Source organism: Ipomoea nil, unplaced genomic scaffold (assembly GCF_001879475.1).
Source record: "Ipomoea nil cultivar Tokyo-kokei standard unplaced genomic scaffold, Asagao_1.1 scaffold3321, whole genome shotgun sequence".
NCBI classification, from domain to species: Eukaryota; Viridiplantae; Streptophyta; class Magnoliopsida; order Solanales; family Convolvulaceae; genus Ipomoea; species Ipomoea nil.
The window spans coordinates 6151898-6175703 of NW_017619749.1; the positions used below are offsets into that span (position 1 = coordinate 6151898).

The 23806-nt window shown below is 33.9% G+C and overlaps 3 protein-coding genes across 5 annotated transcripts; 2 read left to right on the forward strand and 1 right to left on the reverse strand.

Annotated features, from left to right (window-relative positions):
- The first annotated feature begins 414 nt into the window (after positions 1 to 414).
- LOC109170191 (ARGOS-like protein) lies at positions 415 to 1477 on the forward strand. Its single transcript, XM_019319186.1, has 2 exons — positions 415 to 463; positions 698 to 1477. The coding sequence occupies exon 2, from the start codon at positions 911 to 913 to the stop codon at positions 1319 to 1321; it is 411 nt and encodes a 136-aa protein (XP_019174731.1). The 5' UTR covers positions 415 to 463; positions 698 to 910; the 3' UTR covers positions 1322 to 1477.
- Positions 617 to 22561, forward strand: LOC109170190 (guanosine nucleotide diphosphate dissociation inhibitor 1). 3 transcript variants are annotated; one of them, XM_019319185.1, is made up of 14 exons: positions 617 to 621; positions 16887 to 16996; positions 18093 to 18155; positions 18274 to 18357; positions 18494 to 18601; positions 18727 to 18899; positions 19415 to 19526; positions 19637 to 19717; positions 19902 to 19964; positions 20052 to 20153; positions 20508 to 20632; positions 21753 to 21963; positions 22039 to 22113; positions 22296 to 22561. In XM_019319185.1, exons 2-14 carry the CDS (start codon positions 16910 to 16912, stop codon positions 22344 to 22346), a joined length of 1335 nt encoding a protein of 444 aa, XP_019174730.1. In that variant the 5' UTR covers positions 617 to 621; positions 16887 to 16909; the 3' UTR covers positions 22347 to 22561. The 3 variants fall into 3 exon arrangements, with proteins under 3 accessions (XP_019174730.1, XP_019174729.1, XP_019174728.1); XM_019319184.1 differs by lacking the exon at positions 617 to 621 and adding an exon at positions 16644 to 16756; XM_019319183.1 differs by lacking the exon at positions 617 to 621 and adding an exon at positions 16651 to 16756 and having other exon boundaries at positions 16869 to 16996.
- On the reverse strand, positions 2169 to 8154 carry LOC109170189 (ankyrin repeat protein SKIP35). Its single transcript, XM_019319182.1, has 4 exons — positions 7981 to 8154; positions 6774 to 7842; positions 5202 to 5634; positions 2169 to 3364 (listed from the first exon to the last, which is right to left on the reverse strand). Exons 2-4 carry the CDS (start codon positions 7430 to 7432, stop codon positions 2558 to 2560), a joined length of 1899 nt encoding a protein of 632 aa, XP_019174727.1. The 5' UTR covers positions 7433 to 7842; positions 7981 to 8154; the 3' UTR covers positions 2169 to 2557.
- Positions 22562 to 23806: the final 1245 nt, after the last annotated feature.

A 23806-nucleotide genomic window follows, 5' to 3' on the forward strand; every position in this document is an offset into this window, starting at 1 on the left:
TCTGCATGTGGCATTTTCTAATACTACTACTACCAATTTTATATATACTATATTTGTATTGCCAGTACAGTGCAACCAACTTATTTCCATCCAAATCTCTTACCCTAAAAGGCCTACCCCCTTGCCATTTCTGTAATTCCACTCTTTTTTTTCCTGTCAACTTTCAAACCAAGCTTGGAAATTTGCAAAGCAAGAGAGATAAATACATCCCCCCTCACACCCCCATTCTTCTACCATTCTAGAATTTTCTTATACCTCTTTTGTAAGCCAAGCATAAGGGACCAATATTTGTTTCTCTTTTTGTTATATTTTGGTGGGGTGATTGCATTGTTGTATTTGGGGATTCAATTCTCTGGTAAAAAAGGTTGGTTATGCAGGAGTGTGATAGAGAAGCCTGAAATGCACAAGGGAATCTCTGCTGCTTTCTTCTGCCACAAACTGCAAATTTCTCTCACCATCACAGGTACTTTATACTTCCATTGATGATATGTTTCTTCTAGTTCTTTAGTTCTTGAAGAAACGGCTTAGCAATTCTTTGTTTTTTGTATGTTTTTTTTTTTTTCAAAATAGTTGCTTGGATCATTGGATTTCATTGTTTTAATGGTTTTCAAACAGAAGAGGGTTAACTTTTCTAGTTCTGCTTGTTGGTATTAGAGATTGAACGTTTCTCATTTTCTCCAATTCTTATAATGTGCAGCTATATGATGAGGTGTTAAGGTCACAGCATTAAAGCATTCAACCTGAATTTATAGTACCTGGCTTCAATTTTAGGGGACAAAAATCTGCATTGGATCTGGTTTAGGGAATATTGAAGAGCCAATACACAATACATACCTCGAATCCGAGATTTTGAATCACATTGATCTCCAGAATCAAGCGGTTTCCAGTATCCGATTTTGAGTAAGAGAGAATGATAGTTGAAACGACGCAAGAGAAAGCGGCAGCCTCCAAGACCTACATTAATCTCGAACAACAGCGTCAGTATCTGAACAGCGTTATGGATATGAAGACGAAGAAGGCCACCGCCGCTATCCCGAGGAAGAACGGCGTACCTTTCGCGGAAGCAAAGAAAGTGGAATACCGGCGATCGTTATCGCAAGGGCCGGGGAAAAGGATGTTCTCCATGAGCTATTTCAGCTTGGAATCGTTCCTTCTGCTGATCGGCCTGACGGCGTCGCTGCTGCTGCTGCCGTTGATCCTGCCGCCGTTGCCGCCACCGCCGCTGATGCTTCTGCTTGTTCCGATCTGCATTCTGGTAGTTCTGATGATGTTGGCTTTCACGCCGTCTAAGGTCCGGGACATGACGTACACGTATGTGTAAATGGTGGCGGTAGAGGGAAACGGTTACTCTCCCCCGCTGCTTTTTGTTTTGGCTAATCATAACAACTTTCTTTTATCTCTTATATATAAATACACATACATTATCACCAATCCTCAATGTTCTTTAGATGGAGTGTCAAATAGCTACACATCTGTTCAGTGATTAATAGGGGTTGAACTTTTTTTATTTATTTATTTATAAATAAATCAATTAAACTCTCAAGAGTTTGTTAACATAATGCAAGGGGAATTGTATATTGTTAGCATTTTTGGTATGATGAAGTATTTAATAGCACTATTTCAAACAACTCTATAAATAGTAAAGATAGATCATATCACGTCTTTTTGCATTTTGTATAAATAGTAAAGATACATAAAGATACATTACATCTGGTCTCTTTTGCGTTATGCATCAACACCTTACATTAGATGTTTCTTTTATGCTTTTTTTTTTTTTTTTTTTTTTTTTTTTTTTTGTATCAACACCTTACATAGGGCGTTTCTTTTGTGTTATTTTTTGTATCCAACACCTATTGTACTTTGTATCAACTTAAACTAGTTTACAATCCGTGATTCTTTGCCAACTAAGATCACAAAACAAGATTTATCCAGTAATGCCTGTATACAAAAGAATACAGATAAAGCTATGGATGATTATGGAGAGAATGATGAGAGAGAGCTGGAGTAGTCTAGCCAACCATGAGATGAAGTGGCTTTTAGTTTTGACTAATTGCTGATGCAAACATGGCATGTTACACAAGCATGAAACATTGAAATGCACGTGAGAAGGCAGGGCCACCATAGGGGCAGGGGCATTTCATTCATGACTGCATCTCAACCCACACTACTATACAATAAAACTAAAATAGGATGAGGATTGATAATATATACACACAATGATTCAGGGGAAGATAATAGCACTTTTCAGTATACCAGCATCATCATCAATAGGAAAATAACTGCCACAAAAGTACCTATTTTACATGATGGGTTGCAGTATCAACTTCTCCTGACTCTAGTATTCTTCTTTCTTGGATAGTTTAGAGGTGCTGTGCACAGCAAGGTATGCACTAAACCTCACCTCAGTTTCGTTAAACCAAAAAACAAGTTACCCAACCCGACTATGTTGTGAGAAAATTGACAGATATTGAGGATTCATCAAAGTCGCCCCCAGCTACTGTATTATTATGCTTCGATTCGATCATAAACTTGAACTCTTGCAAGTACTACTATCTTTCTACCCAAAGCTTGATGCATATAACAAAAATGGAGGAAGATGATGCTCCAAGACAGCCAGTAACTCTCTTCCATGGTTTGCCTCGATGAGCATGACACCACTGAGTCTTTTTGCAGCTCCCACTAGCTGTCCCCTGTGCCTTTGTGATAGCAAGCAACCTCCCACCTTGATACATTCCCTATACAGTGGCAGGTATGCTATCGCAACCCTCAGGGGAGCTGGAAGATCCGACAAACGGATTGGAGATTCACCCCATTTCATAATTCGCACCATGTTCAAGTAATGTTCTTGTCCCTGCTCCAGTCCATCTAAAAAGGCTGCCTCCGACCAGTGCTCCTGAAGAAAAGCCCTGAGCTCAGGAGTGACGGCCTCATCATCAGACCTAGCTATGCTGTCTGCGACAGCATAAGTAGCCACAGGATCACCAAGGAAGTCTGAGTGAAGAAGAAAAGCTACACCATCAAGAGATCCACCACTCCGTTCACCAGCTGCCTTGAGAATCTCAATACTAAGAGCAGCAAGAACTGGCTGAGGTACATGAGGGAGAAGATATGCAGCCACTTCGACCTGACTGCTGGATGTTGCGGCTGTGAGAGCAAGGCAGAGTTCCATGTCTCCACATCCCCTCTCCACAAACCATTCAACAACCTGCATGCAACCCCTCTCAGCTGCTCTCATTAGAGGGCCCAAGAAAGCCATTGCATTCCCCTCTTCCACTAAGCATTCCATGGTTCCAATTTTACAATAATGTGAAGCAAATCCTAAAGCCAGGTCAACATCAACATCCAAGCTATTTCTTTGAGCAATCTACAAAAAAGACAATCAATCAAGTATTTTTTAAAAAAAATAGCAGATAGATATAGATCATCCAAACAACAAAAACAAAAGAGTATATGAAGTAAAGACAATTAGCATAAAACACGGCATACTCTAAATCTAAAGCCAAGCAAAAGATAACATGAAGTCCAATGTGCAAAGTGTATTAAGATAATCACCAAAAAACATGGTATAGTTGGACCATACGTCAGCAAAAGACAGATAAAATAAAGGCAAATGAATAATCTAGAAAAAGAAAAACAGCATAAAACAAAACATTATGGCACAATCTGAAAAAATAGGGATTGATTGTTTAATGCAAGAATCACTCTGCATGAAGTTTCTCTATTTCTTCCAGACATGGCAAGAACATATAGCTAAATACTATGCAAAAATAATAATAATAAATAAATAAATATGGCATTGTGTGTTTTCTTATCTTTATACACAATTAGCAACTAACTCTCCTGCTAGTTACCACTACTCTCTGATAAGCAAAATCATCTGTCAACTAGTATACATGCATAAAGATAAACAACCAATATTAGATAACGATGTCATTACTTCTAGCTGACTATCAAGAAGATTTAAATACCAAGGAATGGGGCACTGGACTACTGGAGTAACTACCAGTCTACCAGAAACCAGCTTTAACAATCCAGACAGAAAGAAATTTAGATGACCTGGCATGAAGTAAACCATAATTATATAGGTAGAAGATAAGCATAAAGATAAAATTTGGTGTGAATTGAGAAGAGTTCAGGCATTGAAGGATGTGGTTTTCTGAAATGATTTAGTTGTAACCTACAGTATTGGTGCAAAGTGCAAACTCTACTGCAAGGAACCTCTGTTGCCTAAATGGCTCCCAAACTTAGCAGTGATGAACTACATCTCTGCAGTGAAGCAATTGCCTACACTTACCAGTTAAACACCATTTACTATCATAGTCACATTTTACTCCAAAATCTATATTTATCTTTACTGCACAGTATATACTGATTATTTTCACAAGTATGATCTAATCAGGCATATAATGTTGAGTACATCTCTCTTAACAAACAAAAAATTGTGCACTTGTCTTTATTTTTACATATTGTAAATTCTCAAGCTCAGAAACAATCAGCAAGCCTATTATTATTGGAATAAGTATCACCCATTGGCCACAAGAATGCTTTGAGTTTGTCTGTACTCTGTATGTTTGCATTAAGGTATATTTGCGTATGAAAAGGCAATATAAACATATGTACTCACATCTGTAAATTCAAGTATCATTTATGACCAAGGGCCAATATAAATGGTGCAAGTGGGGTCAGTTGATCGCACTGGATTAATTAAACGTTTCATTTATAACCTGCACATCTTATGTATTTATTTTTAGAACTTCAAGAAATTGTCAAATTGACCCCGCTAAGACATTGTGAAAATCATAGGAGGGTTAATAATTTAAATAACATAAGCAGAAATGTAGTTTAGTCCATGCCCAGTTGCCCAACCCTAGTACATGATTCTTCCTTTTATTAATTTGGTCCAAGGCCACACATAGAGCTAGTCCATCCAAGAATTTGCCTTCTTTTATCTACTTAATAACAGCTAAGCTATTCCTATGAGGCCAGATGGTAAGTTGTAATAATCTTTCTCAACCCTATTACAGTTTGATCAATGATAACTTAATACTGAAAATATAATAACAATGATAATAAGATTAGGCAAGTCCTTCACAAATGAACTAAAAATCAAGCCCAGCAAAAAGGGAAAGCAACAATAAAGTGCCTAGCATAGGTAGAGAGATAGAAGACACCAAAAGACAGCTTAGCAAATCAATATTTACCTGCAACAGAATGCGAACAAGCTCTGTGCTTCCAAAACGTGAAGCTTCAAGAAAACACTGGTTAACGTTGTCAGCACCTCCCTCTACCAACATTCCTAGCAATCCCTGTATAGCAGTTGCTGATATACCAGACGCCCAACCAGGATCGGATGAGCTAGAGAATAGAGTAAGAGGAAAGCAGGCTGCATCAAAGGCTTCAGTGAAGTCCTTTCCTGTAAGGTTATTCCCAGCAAGATCTAGAAAGGTTTTGAAAGCAGATAACTGTAGTTGTATCTCAGCAGCTGAGTTACGCCCCACCCTATCACGGTTTCCTTGGCAGCGGGAATGGAAACCTATACATTTAAGAGCCCATTCAGTGAACTTCTGAACCTTTGCACCAGCTTCAGCTTTCAAACTTTCATCTCCGTTGCATTCTTGTAGTCGCTCATGCAACCTGATGAGGAGGCAATTGTAAAAATCCAAGCCAAAATGCATAAGAAAATAGAATCAAACAAATATATACATATAAGTATAATATCAAAATTGGAAATATAAAGAAAGCATAGAATATAACTCTCAGCTATGGGTGTTCGCGGATCCGCCAAATCCGCTACCATCCAATCCGCATCAGTCAATAGTGGATCAACTTAGAAGAAATCCACCACTAACGGATCCAAAATCCACTATATCCAAACCACTACACTAATTCACTACCAAAACAATATATATATATATATATATATATATATATATACACACACACACACACACACATCAGATTTATTGATTTATTTGTTTGAAGTGTTAAATTGAATATTTGGTTTTCCTGAATGGATGTTTGAAAAATTATTATCATTTTGATTTTTTAATGCTTGAATAGCTGATTTACTATAATATAATATAATTTATTTTATTTTTTTAAACTTAGGATATGTCATTCGATCTGTCAAATCCGGCATTAGTAGATTGGATCGGATAGGATCCACACGTGTGGATGGGAAATTCCAAATCTGCCTTTTGTCGGATTGGATGTAGAATCACCCCAAATCTGTGAGCACCCTATTCTCAGCTAAGATTTGAATAAAACCAAAATGTAAAATGAATAACTTGGTAAAAGGACAACTGGACACATCTGCGAATCAATCAAAGAACGAGAGTTTAACCAAGAACAATTAGTTATTTTTTATACAAGGAAATCAATATGAATTCCTCCCAACAGTTGAGTGTTTGACATTCCAGCAGCTCCAAACAGATATATTGATTGCATTATCATTATAGAAAATATTGACAGTTACAAAATATAAAAATAAAAATAAGAGAATACACAATTTATTGTTTCAACCAATCCATCTATGGTATATTTCATAAAGCTTGCATCTAGAACTTCAAAAATTAACTACACTCAAATAGGCTGCCAGAACTGTTCTATCATTTAAAACTATGCATAGTTTCAAACTTAAGCATATGTAAGATATAAGCAAACATTGCATATTGTTTAGGATAGAATGAGATCACAATAAGCATTTTATCCAGTTTCAATGACATAAAACTGCAATGTCTTTGTGTGCATGTTATGTGTGAAAGAGAGCTGACCTTTGTGCCATTACATTCACAGTATCAGTGAGGCTCATTGTTCGACTTTGACAAGCAGAAACACATGAAGCAAGAAATGAAGTCCTCAGAACTGCTCTTGTAAAGTCATAAGCACCATTTGATATAATCTTCTTAATCAACCCAGTTATACCATACAACTCTTGATGTGTACTCAAAAACCAGATCGAATCCAGAGCAATGCATAATGCATCATTGAGAGTCTGCGGAAAGATCAAACTCTCAGCACGGTCCCAATCATGGGAACTGACAGCACCCTGAAACAGCCGCCCCAGCTCAATCCTGTCTTGTCTACTAAGCTTCTTTTCCTGCCCAGGTTTGTCATCTTTCCCAGGCTCAGAATCAGAAGTTTTTGGCCTGAATTTAAGCTTCTTAACCCCACAACTGCAAGCTCCTCCAGCTCCTGTTGATGCTCTGAAATCCTTCCCAGCAAGTGGGGCTTCCCTTGAAAAAACGACATTGCGATTGCTTCCCTCACCGTTTTCCGAGTTAAAAACTACAATTTGATCCGTCAGACTCGAGACACCGGTCTCACCTATTTCCACATCCATTTCGGAACAATGAGACTCTACCATATTGACACCACCCCCCAAATTCAGGTCTTGGGTCTCCACCACAAATGGTCTCTTCTCTTCTTTCATTGTACACCAAAAACTAGCCAAAGATCCCAACAATTAATTCTTCCAAACACCACTTATAATCGTAGCTAATTGCAAACCCTCAATCCATAATCCATACAAATCAAAACTTTCCTTCAGAACCTCAGGAATATATGACTAGAAACAAAACCAAATTCGGAGATCAGATACAATCTATCAGCCAAGCTCAAACACAACCTAGATTTTTTCTAGATGAAGGAAACTAGAACAGGGAACAAAGAGCAAAAAACCCTAGCCCAATACAAACATATACGCTTGGATACATATATAGATGGACAAAAGGCTCAGGTACGAAGCTCCACTGTCAGAAACACCCGCATCGCCATCATCAGAAACCCTAAGGAGAAACCCCTTGTTCTCAGTACCAAGCAGTCAAATCCACAGCCTCAACCCTACAAGAGAGCAACAAACTACAATCAACCATAACGCAACTAAACACAACCAATCATCCGATTATAATTCCACGCACAGAGACAATCAAAGCCAAAAACAAAACATCAAGAGTACAACCATAATCAGATAAAAATTACCCGGAAGATAAAAAACACAACGAAGAGCGCATGAAACTGAGTGAAAACCAATGCAGATTATCTAGGGATGGAGAGAGGCATAGCGTCACCTCTCTGATTAATTTGAGAGAGATATAGAGAGAGAATGAGAGAGACTGTGGCTCTTCCTTGCTGTGGATGGTTAACAGAGCGGAGGAAAATGAACAAATATTATTTTAGGAAAAAACAAAAAAAGAATATTTCCTGAAAATTAGAATTTGATGCATTTGGGCATTTGGCAATTAGAAAAGATTTCTACCCAAATCATAATCTTAAATTTTATTTCTTGATATGCCCAGTATTAATAATTTAATGGATTATTTTTATCATGTGAGTCACAATACAAATGTTTACATTAAGATTTTATGTATGAGAGTAAATGTTGAGAGTAGAAAATAAGAGTACATATAGTATTTTTAATTATAAAAGAGAAGAAAAAAATAGAGCCAAATTAGTCAGTTTGAAAATTTAATTATAATATTACATATTTGATATATTAAAGTTGTAATGTATACTCCATAATCATTTTGAATATTATCAATTTTGTTACAATGTAGGATTGATCTGTAGTCTCTTAAAGAGCCACAATTATACTATTCAACTTGAATGACATCGTAATATATAATTTACTTTATGTAATTACAAATTTTTCTGGACACTTAAAAATAAAATTGAAAAGAAAAATAAAATGAGGACAAACATACATGGGGTGATGGAGTCATGAACTCTTGACTCCCTACCGTACCGTAACACCATACCACACTACCACATAAAGTTGGCCCACCTACCCAATCAATCCCGCTGGGACCCACGTTTCCTCCCAGCAATCATTACTCTCAAATATTAAATATATTAAATAAAGAAAAAATTGCATCTTTAGTCCTCAAATTATAACTAAGTTTTGACTCAATTCTCAAGTTATAACAATATCTGAGTTTAGTCCTTCAGTTATGAGCAAAGTGACGAGTTTGGTCCATATCGTTAATATTTTATTTGCATCTAATAGAAAATTTAAAAACAATTTAATAATAGAGGAGTAAAATAATAATTTTCAAATTATAATTTTCTTTTTATGTTGAAACTCATTGCTCAACCGTCATTATTTTCTTCTTATACCTACAACCAAAGGTATTTTTCTTCTCCAAGCTCTGAAATCTCAAATTGATCCACTTCCAAGCTGGGAAATTCATAGGTAAGTTGTTTCTCTATTTGATATGTTTAAATAAATAATCAATATTCTCTACTTTATATCAAGAAAAAAGTACCATCTTTAACATAAAATTCTCAGTAATTATATTCCTGTAATCTAACACTGAAATCTGTAATCTCAGTAATAATCTGTCGCGACCTTCAGTGCACCCCTCCCGGATTGTTTCTCACCACTTATGGCCGAGGCATTGGCATGCAAGGAGGCTTTGTCATGGTTAAAGGATCGAGGGGAACAGAACATCGAAATATATACAGATTGTTTAATGCTACAGCGTTATCTTACTACACCGTCTACTACGTTTCGCACTTACGTCGGCTATGCCATTGACGCCTGCAGAGCAGCTACAGTTTATTTTCAGTCTTGTTCTTTCCATTTTATTTCTAGACTAGACAATTTTATAGCTCATGCCTTAGCTACTTCAGCATATCAGCAATCGGCTGCTATGTACTGGGATCTTCTCCCACTAGACATTATTTCGACATATTTTTAATAAAGCACTACATATATTTTCAAAAAAAAAATATTCATGTAATCTAACACTAAAATCTGAATTCTCATTTTATTTCCAATAATTACTCTCATAAAATTATAATTCGTTTCTCACGTAATTCTCTCCATCTAATAAAACGTTCCGTAAATGAATTCCAACTACATTTAACTAAACAACTAAATATTGTGTTATGAATATGCGTGCGGTCTTACGGTGGAGTACTCACTTTGAGATTTTGATAAGGCCAGCAAAAATTTGGAAACTATATTTATTATATTATCAGACTTGAACTTGATAATAGAGTATAAAAATATACAATTAATCAAAATAATTAGAACTAAATTAAATAGTAAAGTATACAAATGTCTAACGAAACGCAATGAGCATATGATAGGAGCAGTCTTTGATATGCTCAACCGGTGGCTGAAGACGATATGCCACCCTTTTTACTCTCGCTTGACTATGCCCTTTTGTCTGATTCTAGTGGCGCCCATAGAGTTACACGTGTCAGGACATCCATTTAAAATTGACTCTTTTTTTTTTTTTTTTTTAATGGTGCAGGCTCTATTACAATGTAGTATCTGTTCATATATTTTTTCAACCTACTGAAGCTCGAACTTGCAATCTTCGAAATGGAAGTTCAACCCAGGTACCATTAGACTACATAGTCTTAGTCCATTTAAAATTGACTTATTTCTCCTCTAATAGTTAGAGCATCAATATCAGAAGATTATTGAGAATTTATTTATAAGTGTTGAGATTTACTTGTATACATGATGGAGAGAGAGGGGCAGCTCTCCCTACAAGTTTTGAGATATTTCTCGTCCCAATAAAAGAAAAATAAATAAAGGCCACGGCCGTGTGCAGTGCACTCGCGTGCCTGAGAGTCACTTTCTTATATTTTTAAATAAATTTTGCTTTATTTTTATTTTCTTTTTCCTCTCCGCTCCCTTATTCTCTTTTCTAATTACACTTACAAAAACTCCTTAAAAATCACAAAATATCTCTACTATTATGGATGCTCTTATATCATCAACCTAGTAGTCCACACAATTTATTTATTTAATTTTTTATAAAAATTAAATAAAATTAATGTATAAAAAATATTCCATATATTATTAAAAAATTTAAATTTAAATTTAAATTTAAATTTTAAATAACATACATATTAATGTATTTTTAAAATTCATTTAAAAATAAATATATATGTACATAAAATTATTATTTTAAATACATAAATTCGATTCATAAAATTATTATAATAAGTTCATAAGTTCATTATACTCCATTGTAAATAATAAACTTACTATTACAGGGCGTTTGGTTTGAGAGATTTTAAATTCCCTTCCCACTTAATTCCCACCTAATTCCAAAGGCCATTAAATTCCGTAATTTGGTTGGAGGGAATTGCAATTTCATGGAATTGCAATTCCCCCATTTTCATGGAATTAAAATCACATGTCCCCCCTGGTATTTTAATTCCTGGGAAAAAAAAGATAGTGATGAGTCAACATTACCCCTTCCCTTTTTAACTTAAAATTAATGTCTAACAACAATAATGGACATTTTTGACTTTATACTACTTATTCCCTTTCAATTTTCATGTATACCAAACATTGGAATTGAAATTTCCAGTAATTCTATTTCTGTCAACCAAACACTGGAATTTAAATTCTCACTTTATTCCCAGTAATTCAACTCCCATGAAATTACAATTCTTTTTCCACATAATTCCCCCCTCCAACCAAACGCCCTGTTATAGTTATATAAATTCACTACTGTAAATACATCATATTATTTTTATGTAACTAGATCCCTATGTAATATAAACACTGGCCTATGATATAATTTGTTGTTCTCTTGTGTGCAATAGTTATGCTGTGCAACCGTGTGCACCATGCATGGTGTACACGGTTGCAAAACGATGTCGCTTTAATTAAAAACGCGCGTCCCATTTAAAAAGAAAAAATCAGTTTCGATTTCTCTCAACAGCATTATGTTGTTCATTCATTGTGGATTTTTAGTTCATTCATTGTGGATATTTAGTTCATTCATTGTGGATATTTAATTCATTCATTCTGGATATTTAGTTCATTCATTCTGGATTTTGTGTTATTCATTCACTGTGGATATATAGTTATGAATTTGTTGATATATAATTCAAATTATGCAAAAAAAAATACTATTGCCGAGAATCAAACCTAATTTTTTTAACTGGGACGCATGTTTTTAGTCAAAACGATGTCGTTTTTGCAATCGTATGCACCAAGTTGTACAACATAATTTGCGCTCTTGTGTGTCCTAATCTGCGTATTTCGCAAATTATGCTGTGCAACCGAATGCACCTTGCAAGGTGCATACGGTTGCAAAACGGCGCCGTTTTGGTTAAAAAAACGCGCGTCCCACTTAAAGAAGAAATCAGGTTCGATTCCCGGCAATAGCATTTTTATATATCCAGAAATTCATAACTATATATCCAGAAATTCATAACTATATATCCACAAATTCATAACTATATATCCACAGTGAATGAATGAAGTAAAAATTCACAATGAATGAATGAATGAAGTAAAAATCAACAATGAATGAATGAATGAAGTAAAAATCCACAATGAATGAACTAAATATCCACAATGATTGAACTAAATATCAACAATAAATGAACTAAATATCCATAAATTCATAACTATATATCCAGAAATTCATAATTATATATCCAGAAATTCATAACTATATATCCACAGTGAATGAATGAAGTAAATATCTACAATGAATGAACTAAATATCCACGATGAATGAACTAAATATCCATAAATTCATAACTATATATCAACAATAATGCTATTACCGAGAATCGAACCTGATTTTTTTTTTTTAAGTGGGACATGCGTTTTTAGTCAAAACGACGTCATTTTACATTGTATGCACCATGCGCATGGTACATTCGGTTGCACAGCATAACTATTGTGTGTATTTAATGTGGGCCTGAATAGAAGTACGAAAGTTTCAAGATCCATTTTGACCCATTTAATGATGATGGGCCAAGATAAACAAACACAACCTCTTGTTACAAATCAAATAGAGGCCTTGTATAGTCACTCGTTATATTATAGACCGCGGTGTATGTGCACCGCGGTAAAAAACGGCGTCGTTTCTTTAAGTAAAGAAATGACCCGCCGTTGGAGTTAACGGAGTCTGCTTGTTTGGTGTATTAAAACGGCGTCGTTTATATACACTGCAGTTTCATTAAAATGACCCGCCGACACTGCAGTTATATCAAAATGATACTGTAGTTATAGTGAAATGAAACTGCAGTGTATATAAAATGAAACTGAATAACATTTCACATATGTGAGTGTATATTGTACAATGAAGCTGTAATTATATCAAAATGATCATGTAGTTGTGTTTTAATGAAACTATAGTGTATATAAAATAAAATTACATAACATTTTCACATATCTGAGTCTATAAATATCGAATGAAACTATAGTTATATCGAAATGAAACTGTAGTTGTGTTGAACTGAAACTGCAGTGTATACAAAATGACACTAAATAACAGAGTTACTTTTTGCAAAAGGTGCGAAACGGCGGAAACAAACACGGTTTATTTTCATTTAAAAAAAAAAAAGACACACGGTGCATAATCGATTATGCAACGCGGTGCATAATATAATTTGCCTTGTATAGTTGTATTGCAAAGCACAAATTTTAAGTACTTGTGCGAAATTAACGGCAAATTATGTTCATAATTTTTATATTGTAGATTTATAATTTTTATACTGTAAATTCATAATTTTTATATTATAGATTCATAAAATTTATACTTTAGAGTTTAGATTCCAATTGTTGAATTCGGTTTTCACAAATCAGAGAACTATATCTTCATAATTTGATAATTATACAGTTTAGAAATTATGAATTTACAGTACAGAAATTATGAATCTACAGTACAGATATTATGAATCTACAGTATAGAAATTATAAATCTACTGTATAAAAATTATGAATCTACTGTACTTTTATTTATTTATCATGTGTAATAGTTTGCAAAGCACATATTCATTTGCTCATTATCTTCTAATATTAAAATCATGCCCTACTTACAAAGTCTACTTACAAAGTCACCTTTTTTTCCTTATTTTTTTTTACATTAGGTATACTCCTTTGATCATACAAATGATACAAGGATTATTGAGAGACAACCATGTGATTGCCACCACATATGCATTCTATCAACAGTGCACACGCCCTTCTAACATGCATATACTGTACCTTGCACCGACCTGTATTGTTTTTGAAATCGACCACCCACGAGGGTGTTTGGTTGGGAGAAGAAAATTAGAGAGGAGAAGATGAATTGTAACTCATTAGAAAAAGTTAAAGGTTGGAATAAAATATGAATTCAAATTATATTGTTTGATATGTAAGAATAAAATTATTAAAGATGAAAATAAAAGAAGTGATATAAAAATTAAAATTCCTTACGTAATAATAATAATAACAATCAAGGATAATTTAGTCATTTGTTATTATTTTCTCTTTGCCAGTCGCCACTGAATTATAACTCTCATGGGGTCTATGACACGGATTTGATCAACCAGGTTGAAGGGCACCGCTTCCTGTAATAAGGTCAAATCTCAATATTTATCATCAGTAATAAAAGCACTTATCTTTACCGTGACGAGATTACCGGGGATGTGAATGCTCGTATATGAACCAAGGGGTTTGTCACCCACTCACCAATGAAGTCCAATGCACGACCATCACCAATTTTCCAACGGCGCATATTTCAATTACGGTCCTAACTTTGGTAATACTTTTCCAAACCCAAGAAACGTAACATTGCTTGATGGTGAAACCGTAAAAAAAAATTCATTTCAGACATATTTACTTTAGAGCGCTCTGACGCACAAATTTTCATAATTACTCAACATTTGCCACACAAGCTTAGCTAAGTAGGCCATATTGGCATCTCTAGCCATTATGAGCCCTATTCATCAAACGCTACGAGGTGCACACACCTATTTCCAGTTGACTAGATGAACTTTCTTATTCACCTCATTATCACACCACAATAAATCACTACACATGATGTCAATATCCTTACAATTTACAAACACGCACAGGAAGAGCCAACCATTGCATTGTGTAGGAAATGATTGCGGCTAGAGCTTATTTGAATAACACCCTTCTTCCCGCCAAACTAAGAGAAAAAAGATAATGAAACTATTGAATGTTACAGAAAAAAAGATACATCTTAGGACTAAATCAATTGGTTTGATGAATCATTGGGTCTTCTAAGTAAAAAGTTTTAATTCGAATACTCTAAATCAATAAAATTGTTCAATTTGATCCTAAATGAGCTCTTTGACAAGTTAGATCCTAAATAAAGTGCCAACTTGCCAAACATTCAATTGAACAATTTTACTCTAGGGAAATTTGAATGTCACTTTTTTTTTTATCCAAATAATTCAATTCGACTATCCGATAGACTTAAAGAGAAAAATTTAATCATTTTTTCTTAAAAAATAAAAAATACTGTAAGGAATGTTAGATTACCTTAGAGAATGTTATATTGTTGGGAATGTTATATTACTGGGAATGTTAGATTCATGTGTTTTGCTAAAACTGAGGTATGTAATATAAACATTTTTGGTTTAGGGATTATCTTTTATGTTATACTATTTTTTTTTTTTTTTTTTTTTACTTTAATACCCTTAACATATGTTTATGTATTTCAATAAACTAGCTTCAAAATTAAATTAAATTAATTAAATAAGGCAATGATAACAAATATAAGTATATGATTTAAAAATAATTAACTAAGAGCTTGAACTTGAGAAACAAAATTACTTTATTATAATATAACATGACGTAATAAGAAATAAAATAAATATATAAATACAAAAATAATTAAATATGATATGTATAATAAGCTAACATAAAATATATATATTTCATAATAATTATAATTAAAATTAAAATAACAAAATGGCAAATGTGCATAAGAATATTATATTACCTAAGATTTGTAAGGAAATCACATTCTCTTAAAAATCCTATGTGAAGGGTATATTACATTCCTCAGGGAAAGTTGTATTCTCTTAAAAAAGCAAGATAACATAAACCAAACATGAGAATGTGACATTCCAAAGCTCACATTCTCTTGGTTATGTTATATAGCTTGAACCAAACACCTAGGGCTGTTAACGAACCGAACATAAACGAATGGAGGTTGTTCGTGTTCGTTGTTAAGAATTTTAGGGTGTTCGTGTTCGTTTGTTAAGGTTTTTTAAAATCCTATTCGTGTTTGTTTGTTAAGCGTTCATTAGTGTTTGTTAACGTTCGCGAACACGTTTACGAACTTGTTCGTTTACGTTAACGAACACGTTCACGAACGTGTTCGTTAACGTTAATAAACATGTCGTTAACAAACACGTTCACAAACATGTTGGATTGCGTTCATGAGCACGTTCGTGAATCTTTAATAACCAAATACCTGCACATGTTCATGACCACAATTCGTTCGTGAACAATAAATAATCTACGTTCATATTCGCGAACATTATTAAACGAACACTAAATGAGCTTGTTCACGAACACAAATGAGCTTGTTCACAAATATTATTAAACGAACACAAACAAGCTTGTTTATGATCTCTTATCAAACGAGCATACAACTGTTCAAGCTCTATTCGTTTATTAACCAAGCTCTAATTTTTATTTGTTAATGGTTCATTTACCTTAACAAAAGAACATAAACGAACGCTTAGCAAACACAATCATGAATAATTTGTCAAAAGCTCTGTTCGCTAAAACCCTTACTAACCCCCCTTAATAGAGATTATTTCGGGCATCTTCCCTTTGCTTCAAAACCAATTCCACATGTCTCGCCGAAAGATATTCGTGTCCTTTCCCCTACGTAGTAGTGCGTAGTAGCGAATTATATCTCTCATAGTGTCATCATTAAACGAAGCGTAACCCACGCGCTATCACGCCCAAAACATTCGATCCATTTTTCTCTCTCGCCGCCGATCAAAGCTCCCAACACAAGTAAACTCGATCTCTTCTGTCTTCTCACCCTATCTTCCTCTCTCTATATATATCCACACCTAAGTTCAACGCTCTACTATTACCCTAGTTTGATCTTATTCGTCTGTTTCAGTTGACTTTTAATCTTCAGAAGAAGAAGATACTGAAAGAGTAATGGATGAAGAGTATGATGTGATTGTACTGGGTACTGGTCTCAAGGAATGCATCCTCAGCGGTCTACTCTCCGTCGATGGCCTCAAGGTGCATCCCAATCTTATTTTTTGTTCTCACACGGAACTTCCTTGTTCCGCAATTCGCATGCTGAATTGGGTCCTGAGATTGTGATGGTTTTTAGATCGGAACTTATTTGATTGTTTAACTGGGTTGCTTATTCGTAGATCACTAGATCTCTTCAGTTTCGTCGTTGTTTTGAAGTAAAGTTAGCGCTTTTCTGTCAAAGAAAATTGTTTTACTTCATTTTTTTTTGGGAGGGATGTCGAGGATTTAATAAAAGTTTGATTTTGACATAGTCTGGATGTCTGCTAAATTGTTAGTCCAGTACTATTTTTAGATTGATTATATGACAATTGCTGCACTGAGGAGATACTGCCGAAAGACTGCTTTTCATGTTTCATCGGACTATCAGAATCAATTGAATGATTTGCTAGCCAAAGTTCCATTTTACAAAGTTCTACATTAATTTAACTGCCGCTGCAAGCAAACAGGCCTTTCTGATCGTGACACCATTCTTCAATTTTCATATTGTAGTTGATGAAAAAAATACTGTGACCAACAGTGGTGTTTTTTTCGCGTTCTGCAAGTCATATTGAGGTGGACTCTTGTACATGTTGACCAGTGCATATGTAGTTTTGGGTACTTAGGTGGAAGTAAAACGGTTGCAGCCTGTAAAGGGTGTGCCCTAGTTCTAACAAGTTGGGTTCCTTGGGAAGACTTGAATTATTTGTTTTTGTTGAGTTAGTGTTCTTAGAGCTTTTAATCTGCTGATGACCTAATATGCATTAAAAAAACAGTAATACTCCCAACTGATTTTATGAGAATTCAAAATTTAGACTATTTTATTTTTTGTTTTTCATGGCCAAGATATGGGAAGAGTGAAAATGAATCTACCAAATTAATGGTACTCTGTATCTTTTAGAAACTTGTAGCTTCTCTTCTGTAGCCTTTTTGTTTTTATCTAGTTTGTCTTTATGTTCCTGTTTATCGTTAGAGTGAAAACTAATATTTGTTTCTATGCTTTGCTACTTGACATGATTTGCAATTCAAGTTACTTTTTGGTATCATGCCTTCATGTTTTTGTCTGGTTGTTCGTGCTTAACACATGACACATGTGCAATAGGTTCTACATATGGATAGAAATGACTACTATGGAGGAGAATCAACTTCCCTCAACCTTGTTCAGGTGTGTGTCCTCATGTTTTATTCAAAAATTACTTTGCAAGTGTAGAGTAAAATGTGTCCTTCGAAAGTTCTATACATATCACAATTGACCAATATATATTTATTCTTTTTGTTTGTAGCTCTGGAAGAGGTTTAGAGGAAGTGACAAGCCCCCTGCCGAGCTTGGATCTAGTAGGGACTACAATGTTGACATGATTCCTAAGGTATCATTTTACTCCCTTGTTATACTGATTCTTTTATTTATTTATTTTTAAATTATAAATTATTATAATTATTTTTAATTTAATTGTTCCCTTGCCATGCGTATACACATTAGTGACTCACCACCACTTTTTGCAGTTTATTATGGCAAATGGTGCTCTTGTGCGGGTTCTCATTCATACTGATGTTACAAAATATCTGTACTTCAAAGCAGTTGATGGCAGCTTTGTGTATAACAAAGGAAAGGTATAAATTGTTCTCATTAATGTTAAAATTAATGCCAAGAAGGCTGGGTGGGGGGTACTGCATCATGTTGGCGTTGTATTTTTTATTTTGTCCTTCCCAAGTGCTTGATAAAATTGGTTCAACAGGTCCACAAGGTCCCAGCTACTGATATGGAGGCCCTTAAGTCTCCACTTATGGGCATCTTTGAGAAGCGGCGTGCTCGAAAGTTCTTCATATATGTCCAGGATTATAATGAGAGTGATCCTAAAACACATGACGGAATGGATCTTACAAGAGTGACAGCTAAAGAGCTAATTGGGTACACTGTCACCTCTGACTCCCTTTCATTCTCTTTATTTTAGTTATTTATATTGTTTGTATACATTTTGTCATTTGTATGCTTTTGGGGAAGAATAATTATTTTACTTGTCTTGAATTGGAAATAATGATGAGGACAGGTAATCAGTTTCAAATTTTTATCAAGGTCATGCAGAATATTAACATTTATGTTTTTATTTCTTTTTCAAAGATACCTATTGGTGATGCTGTGAGCTGCATCCTTTTGAACCCCATTCCCTTTTATTTTGGATGCATGTGCACTGATTTGACTCACATGATTGTGTAATTTGGATTGTCCAAATAAAACAGACATGGAAAAGAAGTCTTGTATCTTTTTTAAAAATGTAGAAACAAGTCATATGGCCAACGAATTATTGCCACTATCTTTCTAAAATAAGAAACTTGCTGCAGTTATTATCTGATGATAAATCACTAGAATCTTTGCAAGCCTTCAAATCTTGCTGGTTATAATATATATATATTTTTTTCTGATAGAAAATTTGGTCTTGACGACAACACTGTGGACTTCATCGGCCATGCATTGGCACTACACAGAGATGACTGCTACTTAAATGAACCTGCTCTAGATACTGTGAAGAGAATAAAGGTGAATGCCAATTTAAGTATTTAACCTTTTTAGCTTCTTTTATAAGTTCTACTGCTTTAAAAGATGTTTTTTTTATCTGATAATTTTTTGTTTGGGCGATCATGTAATAGTTATATTCAGAGTCCCTTGCACGTTTTCAAGGAGGATCACCTTATATTTATCCTTTGTATGGTTTGGGAGAGCTACCTCAGGTTTGTGTACTTTGATTATATTTTAATATTTAATGTATGTAAAAACAATTCTTAATTTTTTATATGTTATCCTTTTGTCTTCCCCATCTTTTATTTATTGTTCCTGCTTTCACAAAATTGCTTCACTTTGTATTTTTTCCCTCTTTTGAATCACTGATGGATAATTGAGGTTTGTGCAATTTAGGCGTTTGCCCGACTTAGTGCTGTGTACGGAGGGACCTATATGTTGAATAAACCTGAGTGCAAGGTGAACATTTTTCTTTATATCGTATTCCACACATGGTGAGGAAGTCTCATTTTGTAATGTCTGACATGACTTATGATCTGACTCCAGGTAGAGTTTGATGAAGAAGGCAAGGTAGCAGGCGTAACATCTGAAGGAGAAACTGCCAAGTGCAAGAAAGTTGTCTGTGATCCTTCCTATTTGCCTGGCAAGGTAGTTTGTTTGATTGTTTGTTTGTCGTTGACTCGTTGTTCTTTATATATATATATATATATATATATATAATTCTTTTTATATTTAATTATTCTATTGTGATTCACTTTTGGATTCATAAACCAAAAGTGAATTATAATCTATTGTGATTATTGGATTCACTTTTGTTCATAAACCTCTAAAATTATAATCTACCGAGTGCTTCTCAAGATAATTAGATCCATGCCTTTATTATACTGGTTTAACCATTAGCATGTATAAGTATTAGGGTTTGCTGTTCCACACTCTTTCTTTTTTAATTCAAGTGATATATCAAAGATGAAAAAGTAACACGAAGACATGCCCATATGACAGGTTAGAAAGGTAGGCAAGGTTGCAAGAGCAATTGCGATAATGAGCCATCCAATTCCAAATACCAATGATTCTCACTCAGTGCAGATTATTCTGCCTCAGAAGCAGTTGGGACGCAAATCAGACATGTAAGTTTTCATGACCTGTACTGTGAACAAGACCCATAACATACTTTGTAAGAAGTTGGCACACTTCTAAATCTCTTTGTTTTGCTTTTTCTAAATTTCTTTATCTAAATCATTGTACTTCACTACGGTATTTAAATATAGTTTGGTTCTGTTAGCTGAATAGTATTACTAGTGTGCCCATTTTATGTATTTGATTTGATTGACAAGGCTTGACGGAAGTTATTTACAATTGAATTTTTTGTAATATTTAATTTAGTATTAGTGTATAAAATTTATATATTTAGAAACTACATCAAAAGTACTATCAAACACAAATTATAATTTTAAAGTTATAAGATGTTAAAGAAATAATAATAATAAAAAAAAAGAATAGTTGGATTGACCAATGAATAGTAAACATTGCCGATAAAATGGGAAAGAAGGAGAATACATAAATATAATTTTTATTTATATATAAAAAATAAATAATTATATATATATATATATATATATATATATATATGTATGTGTGTGTGTGTGTGTGTGTGTGTGTGTGTGTGTGTGTAGGGTTTAGGGTTTAGGGTTTAGGGTTTGAATATATACATATACATATACATATTTATCTGTTTATTTATTATTTTGAATATGGGTACTTTTGTCTGTTGACTATATATTTCTTTTCTATTGTTTAACCAACCAAACATTTGAATATTATTCCTATGTAATTTCATAATCCAACATAACAATGGAATAACATTCCTATTCTATTACTTCTCTATTCCATTCTTTCTAAAATCCTATTCCTATTCACTCTACTTCCATTTGTGAAGCAAACGCTACGTTAGTGATTGCGGTTTCTTCCTTAAATAGTTAGTTTATTTATTTATTTTTGGTACATTTGATGGGGGTGGAGGGCTTAAAATTCAAGCCTAGGTATATACTACCTAAAAGGGGTGTACCTTACCGTGAAACTACACCCTAAGCCCCTTAAGTGGATCATTTATGTATTATGCTAATTTAATTTCAATGTAACCATTCTGGTTGTACAAAATCACGCAGGTGTTCATTTGGATATTGTTCAACCTGACTCTAGCAATTTAGTACTGAAACAAGCTGATTGCTTGAACCTTTTGCTTTGCAGGTATTTGTTCTGTTGTTCCTACACTCACAATGTTGCTCCGAAGGGGAAATTCATTGCATTCGTCTCTACAGAGGCAGAAACTGATCACCCCGAGAGTGAATTAAAGCCAGGAATTGATCTTCTAGGGCCTGTGGATGAGATATTCTTTGAGACTTATGACAGATTCGAACCAGTGAATGAACCCTCTCTGGACAACTGTTTCATCTCGACAGTGAGTCTCTTGCGCTTTTAAAATGATTAAAGTTGATCCGACATGGACTTACCCTTTATTTCTTTTCTTTTCCAGAGCTATGATTCTACAACTCACTTCGAGTCAACCGTGGATGATGTCCTCGGCATGTATACCTTGATAACTGGAAAGGTAATTATGTCTATTGCGTTTAATAAATGATCTTTCGCGCATCCAAATAACGCGTGTTGTATATGCGTCCTTAAGGCCAAGGGTGGTGGTTGACTAATTGCTGAATATGCAATTTTTTGTGTGTTTTAGCCTTTTAGGTTCTTGACCTTAATATATGCTACTTTTTTCTTTTTGTGTTTTAGGTTCTTGACCTTAATGTGGATCTTAGTGCTGCCAGTGCTGCCGAGGAATGAGGGACTTTTTCCTTTTAGTCGTGTAGTGTTGTGTACTCTTTCATGCTCTCCCATCTTAAAAAATTCTTCATCTCAATTTGATGTACAAGTTTAACGTTATCTTTTTGATTATGTTCTCCTGCAGCAGTTATACTCATACTCTTATACTTTGTTTAAACTCTCTGATATGTGGATTTCTGTTTCTGATGCTATATGTTTCTTGAATTGGGGTGTTCATGCTTGCATTATTTAGACTTTGGTTATGAATCCCATTTAATTTTTTATAATTACATATTATATATTTATTACGTTTAAAATTAATAGTGATGTTAATATATGATGCTCCTTGAGTCCTGTAATGGACTAATGGAGACTAAAAATTTTATTTACTCAGCTTCTTTTTATATTGTATTTTATATATACTAAACTCAATTTTTTAAACCCTACTGAAAAATCACCATTCAATATTTATTTGATGGAATCATATTCATACATCCAAAATCTAAACATTTTAAAAATAAAAATACATAAAATAAATTTTTGTTTTAAAAGTATAATTAAAATCAAATACGTGATCTAAAATATGTGAATAATCATACAATTTATATGTATTATAAATTAGTATGTAAGTTTAATATAAAACATACAAGGTGTTTAAAATAAAAATGACAAAATATATAATGAACCCAAAAGTCAAATTTCAAATATAAAAATATTAAGCATAAATATCTTAATACCAAATAGAAATACAATATACAATATATACATTATTTCTTTTTAAGAAAAGAAGAAGGTAAAGAAAGAAATTATTATCACCTTATTCATATGGTTCATATGGTTAAAGTTATGTGTTCCGCCAGTTGTTATATTGTAGACCGTGGTGCACATGTACTGCGGTCAAAATCGGCTTAAAGAAACGGCTTGCCGTTACTGTTATCGGAGTACGCATGTTTGGTGTATTAAACACCAACTGACAGTACAGTATATCTAAATCGACACTGCATCACGACAAATGAAACTGCAGTTATATCAAAATGATACTGTAGTTGTGGTGAAATGAAACTACAGTGTATATAAAACGAAACTGAATAACGTTTCACATGTTTGAGTGTATATTGTACAATGAAGCTGTAATTATATCAAAATAATCCTGTAGTTGTGTTTTAATAAAACTATAGTGTATATAAAATAAAATTAAATAACATTTTCACATATTTGAGTCTATAAATATCGAATGAAACTGTAGTTATATCGAAATGAAATTGTAGTTGTGTTGAACTGAAACTGCAGTGTATATATACAAAATAAAATTGAATAACAGAGTTACTTTTTGCGGAAGGGTGCAGAACGACGAAAAATGAATGACGTTTCTTTTCATTTAACAAAACGACGTCATTTTGATTCGCGGTGCATAATCAATTATGCACCGCGGTGCACGATATAATTTGTCGTGTTCCGCTTAATAGGCCTACATATGTAGA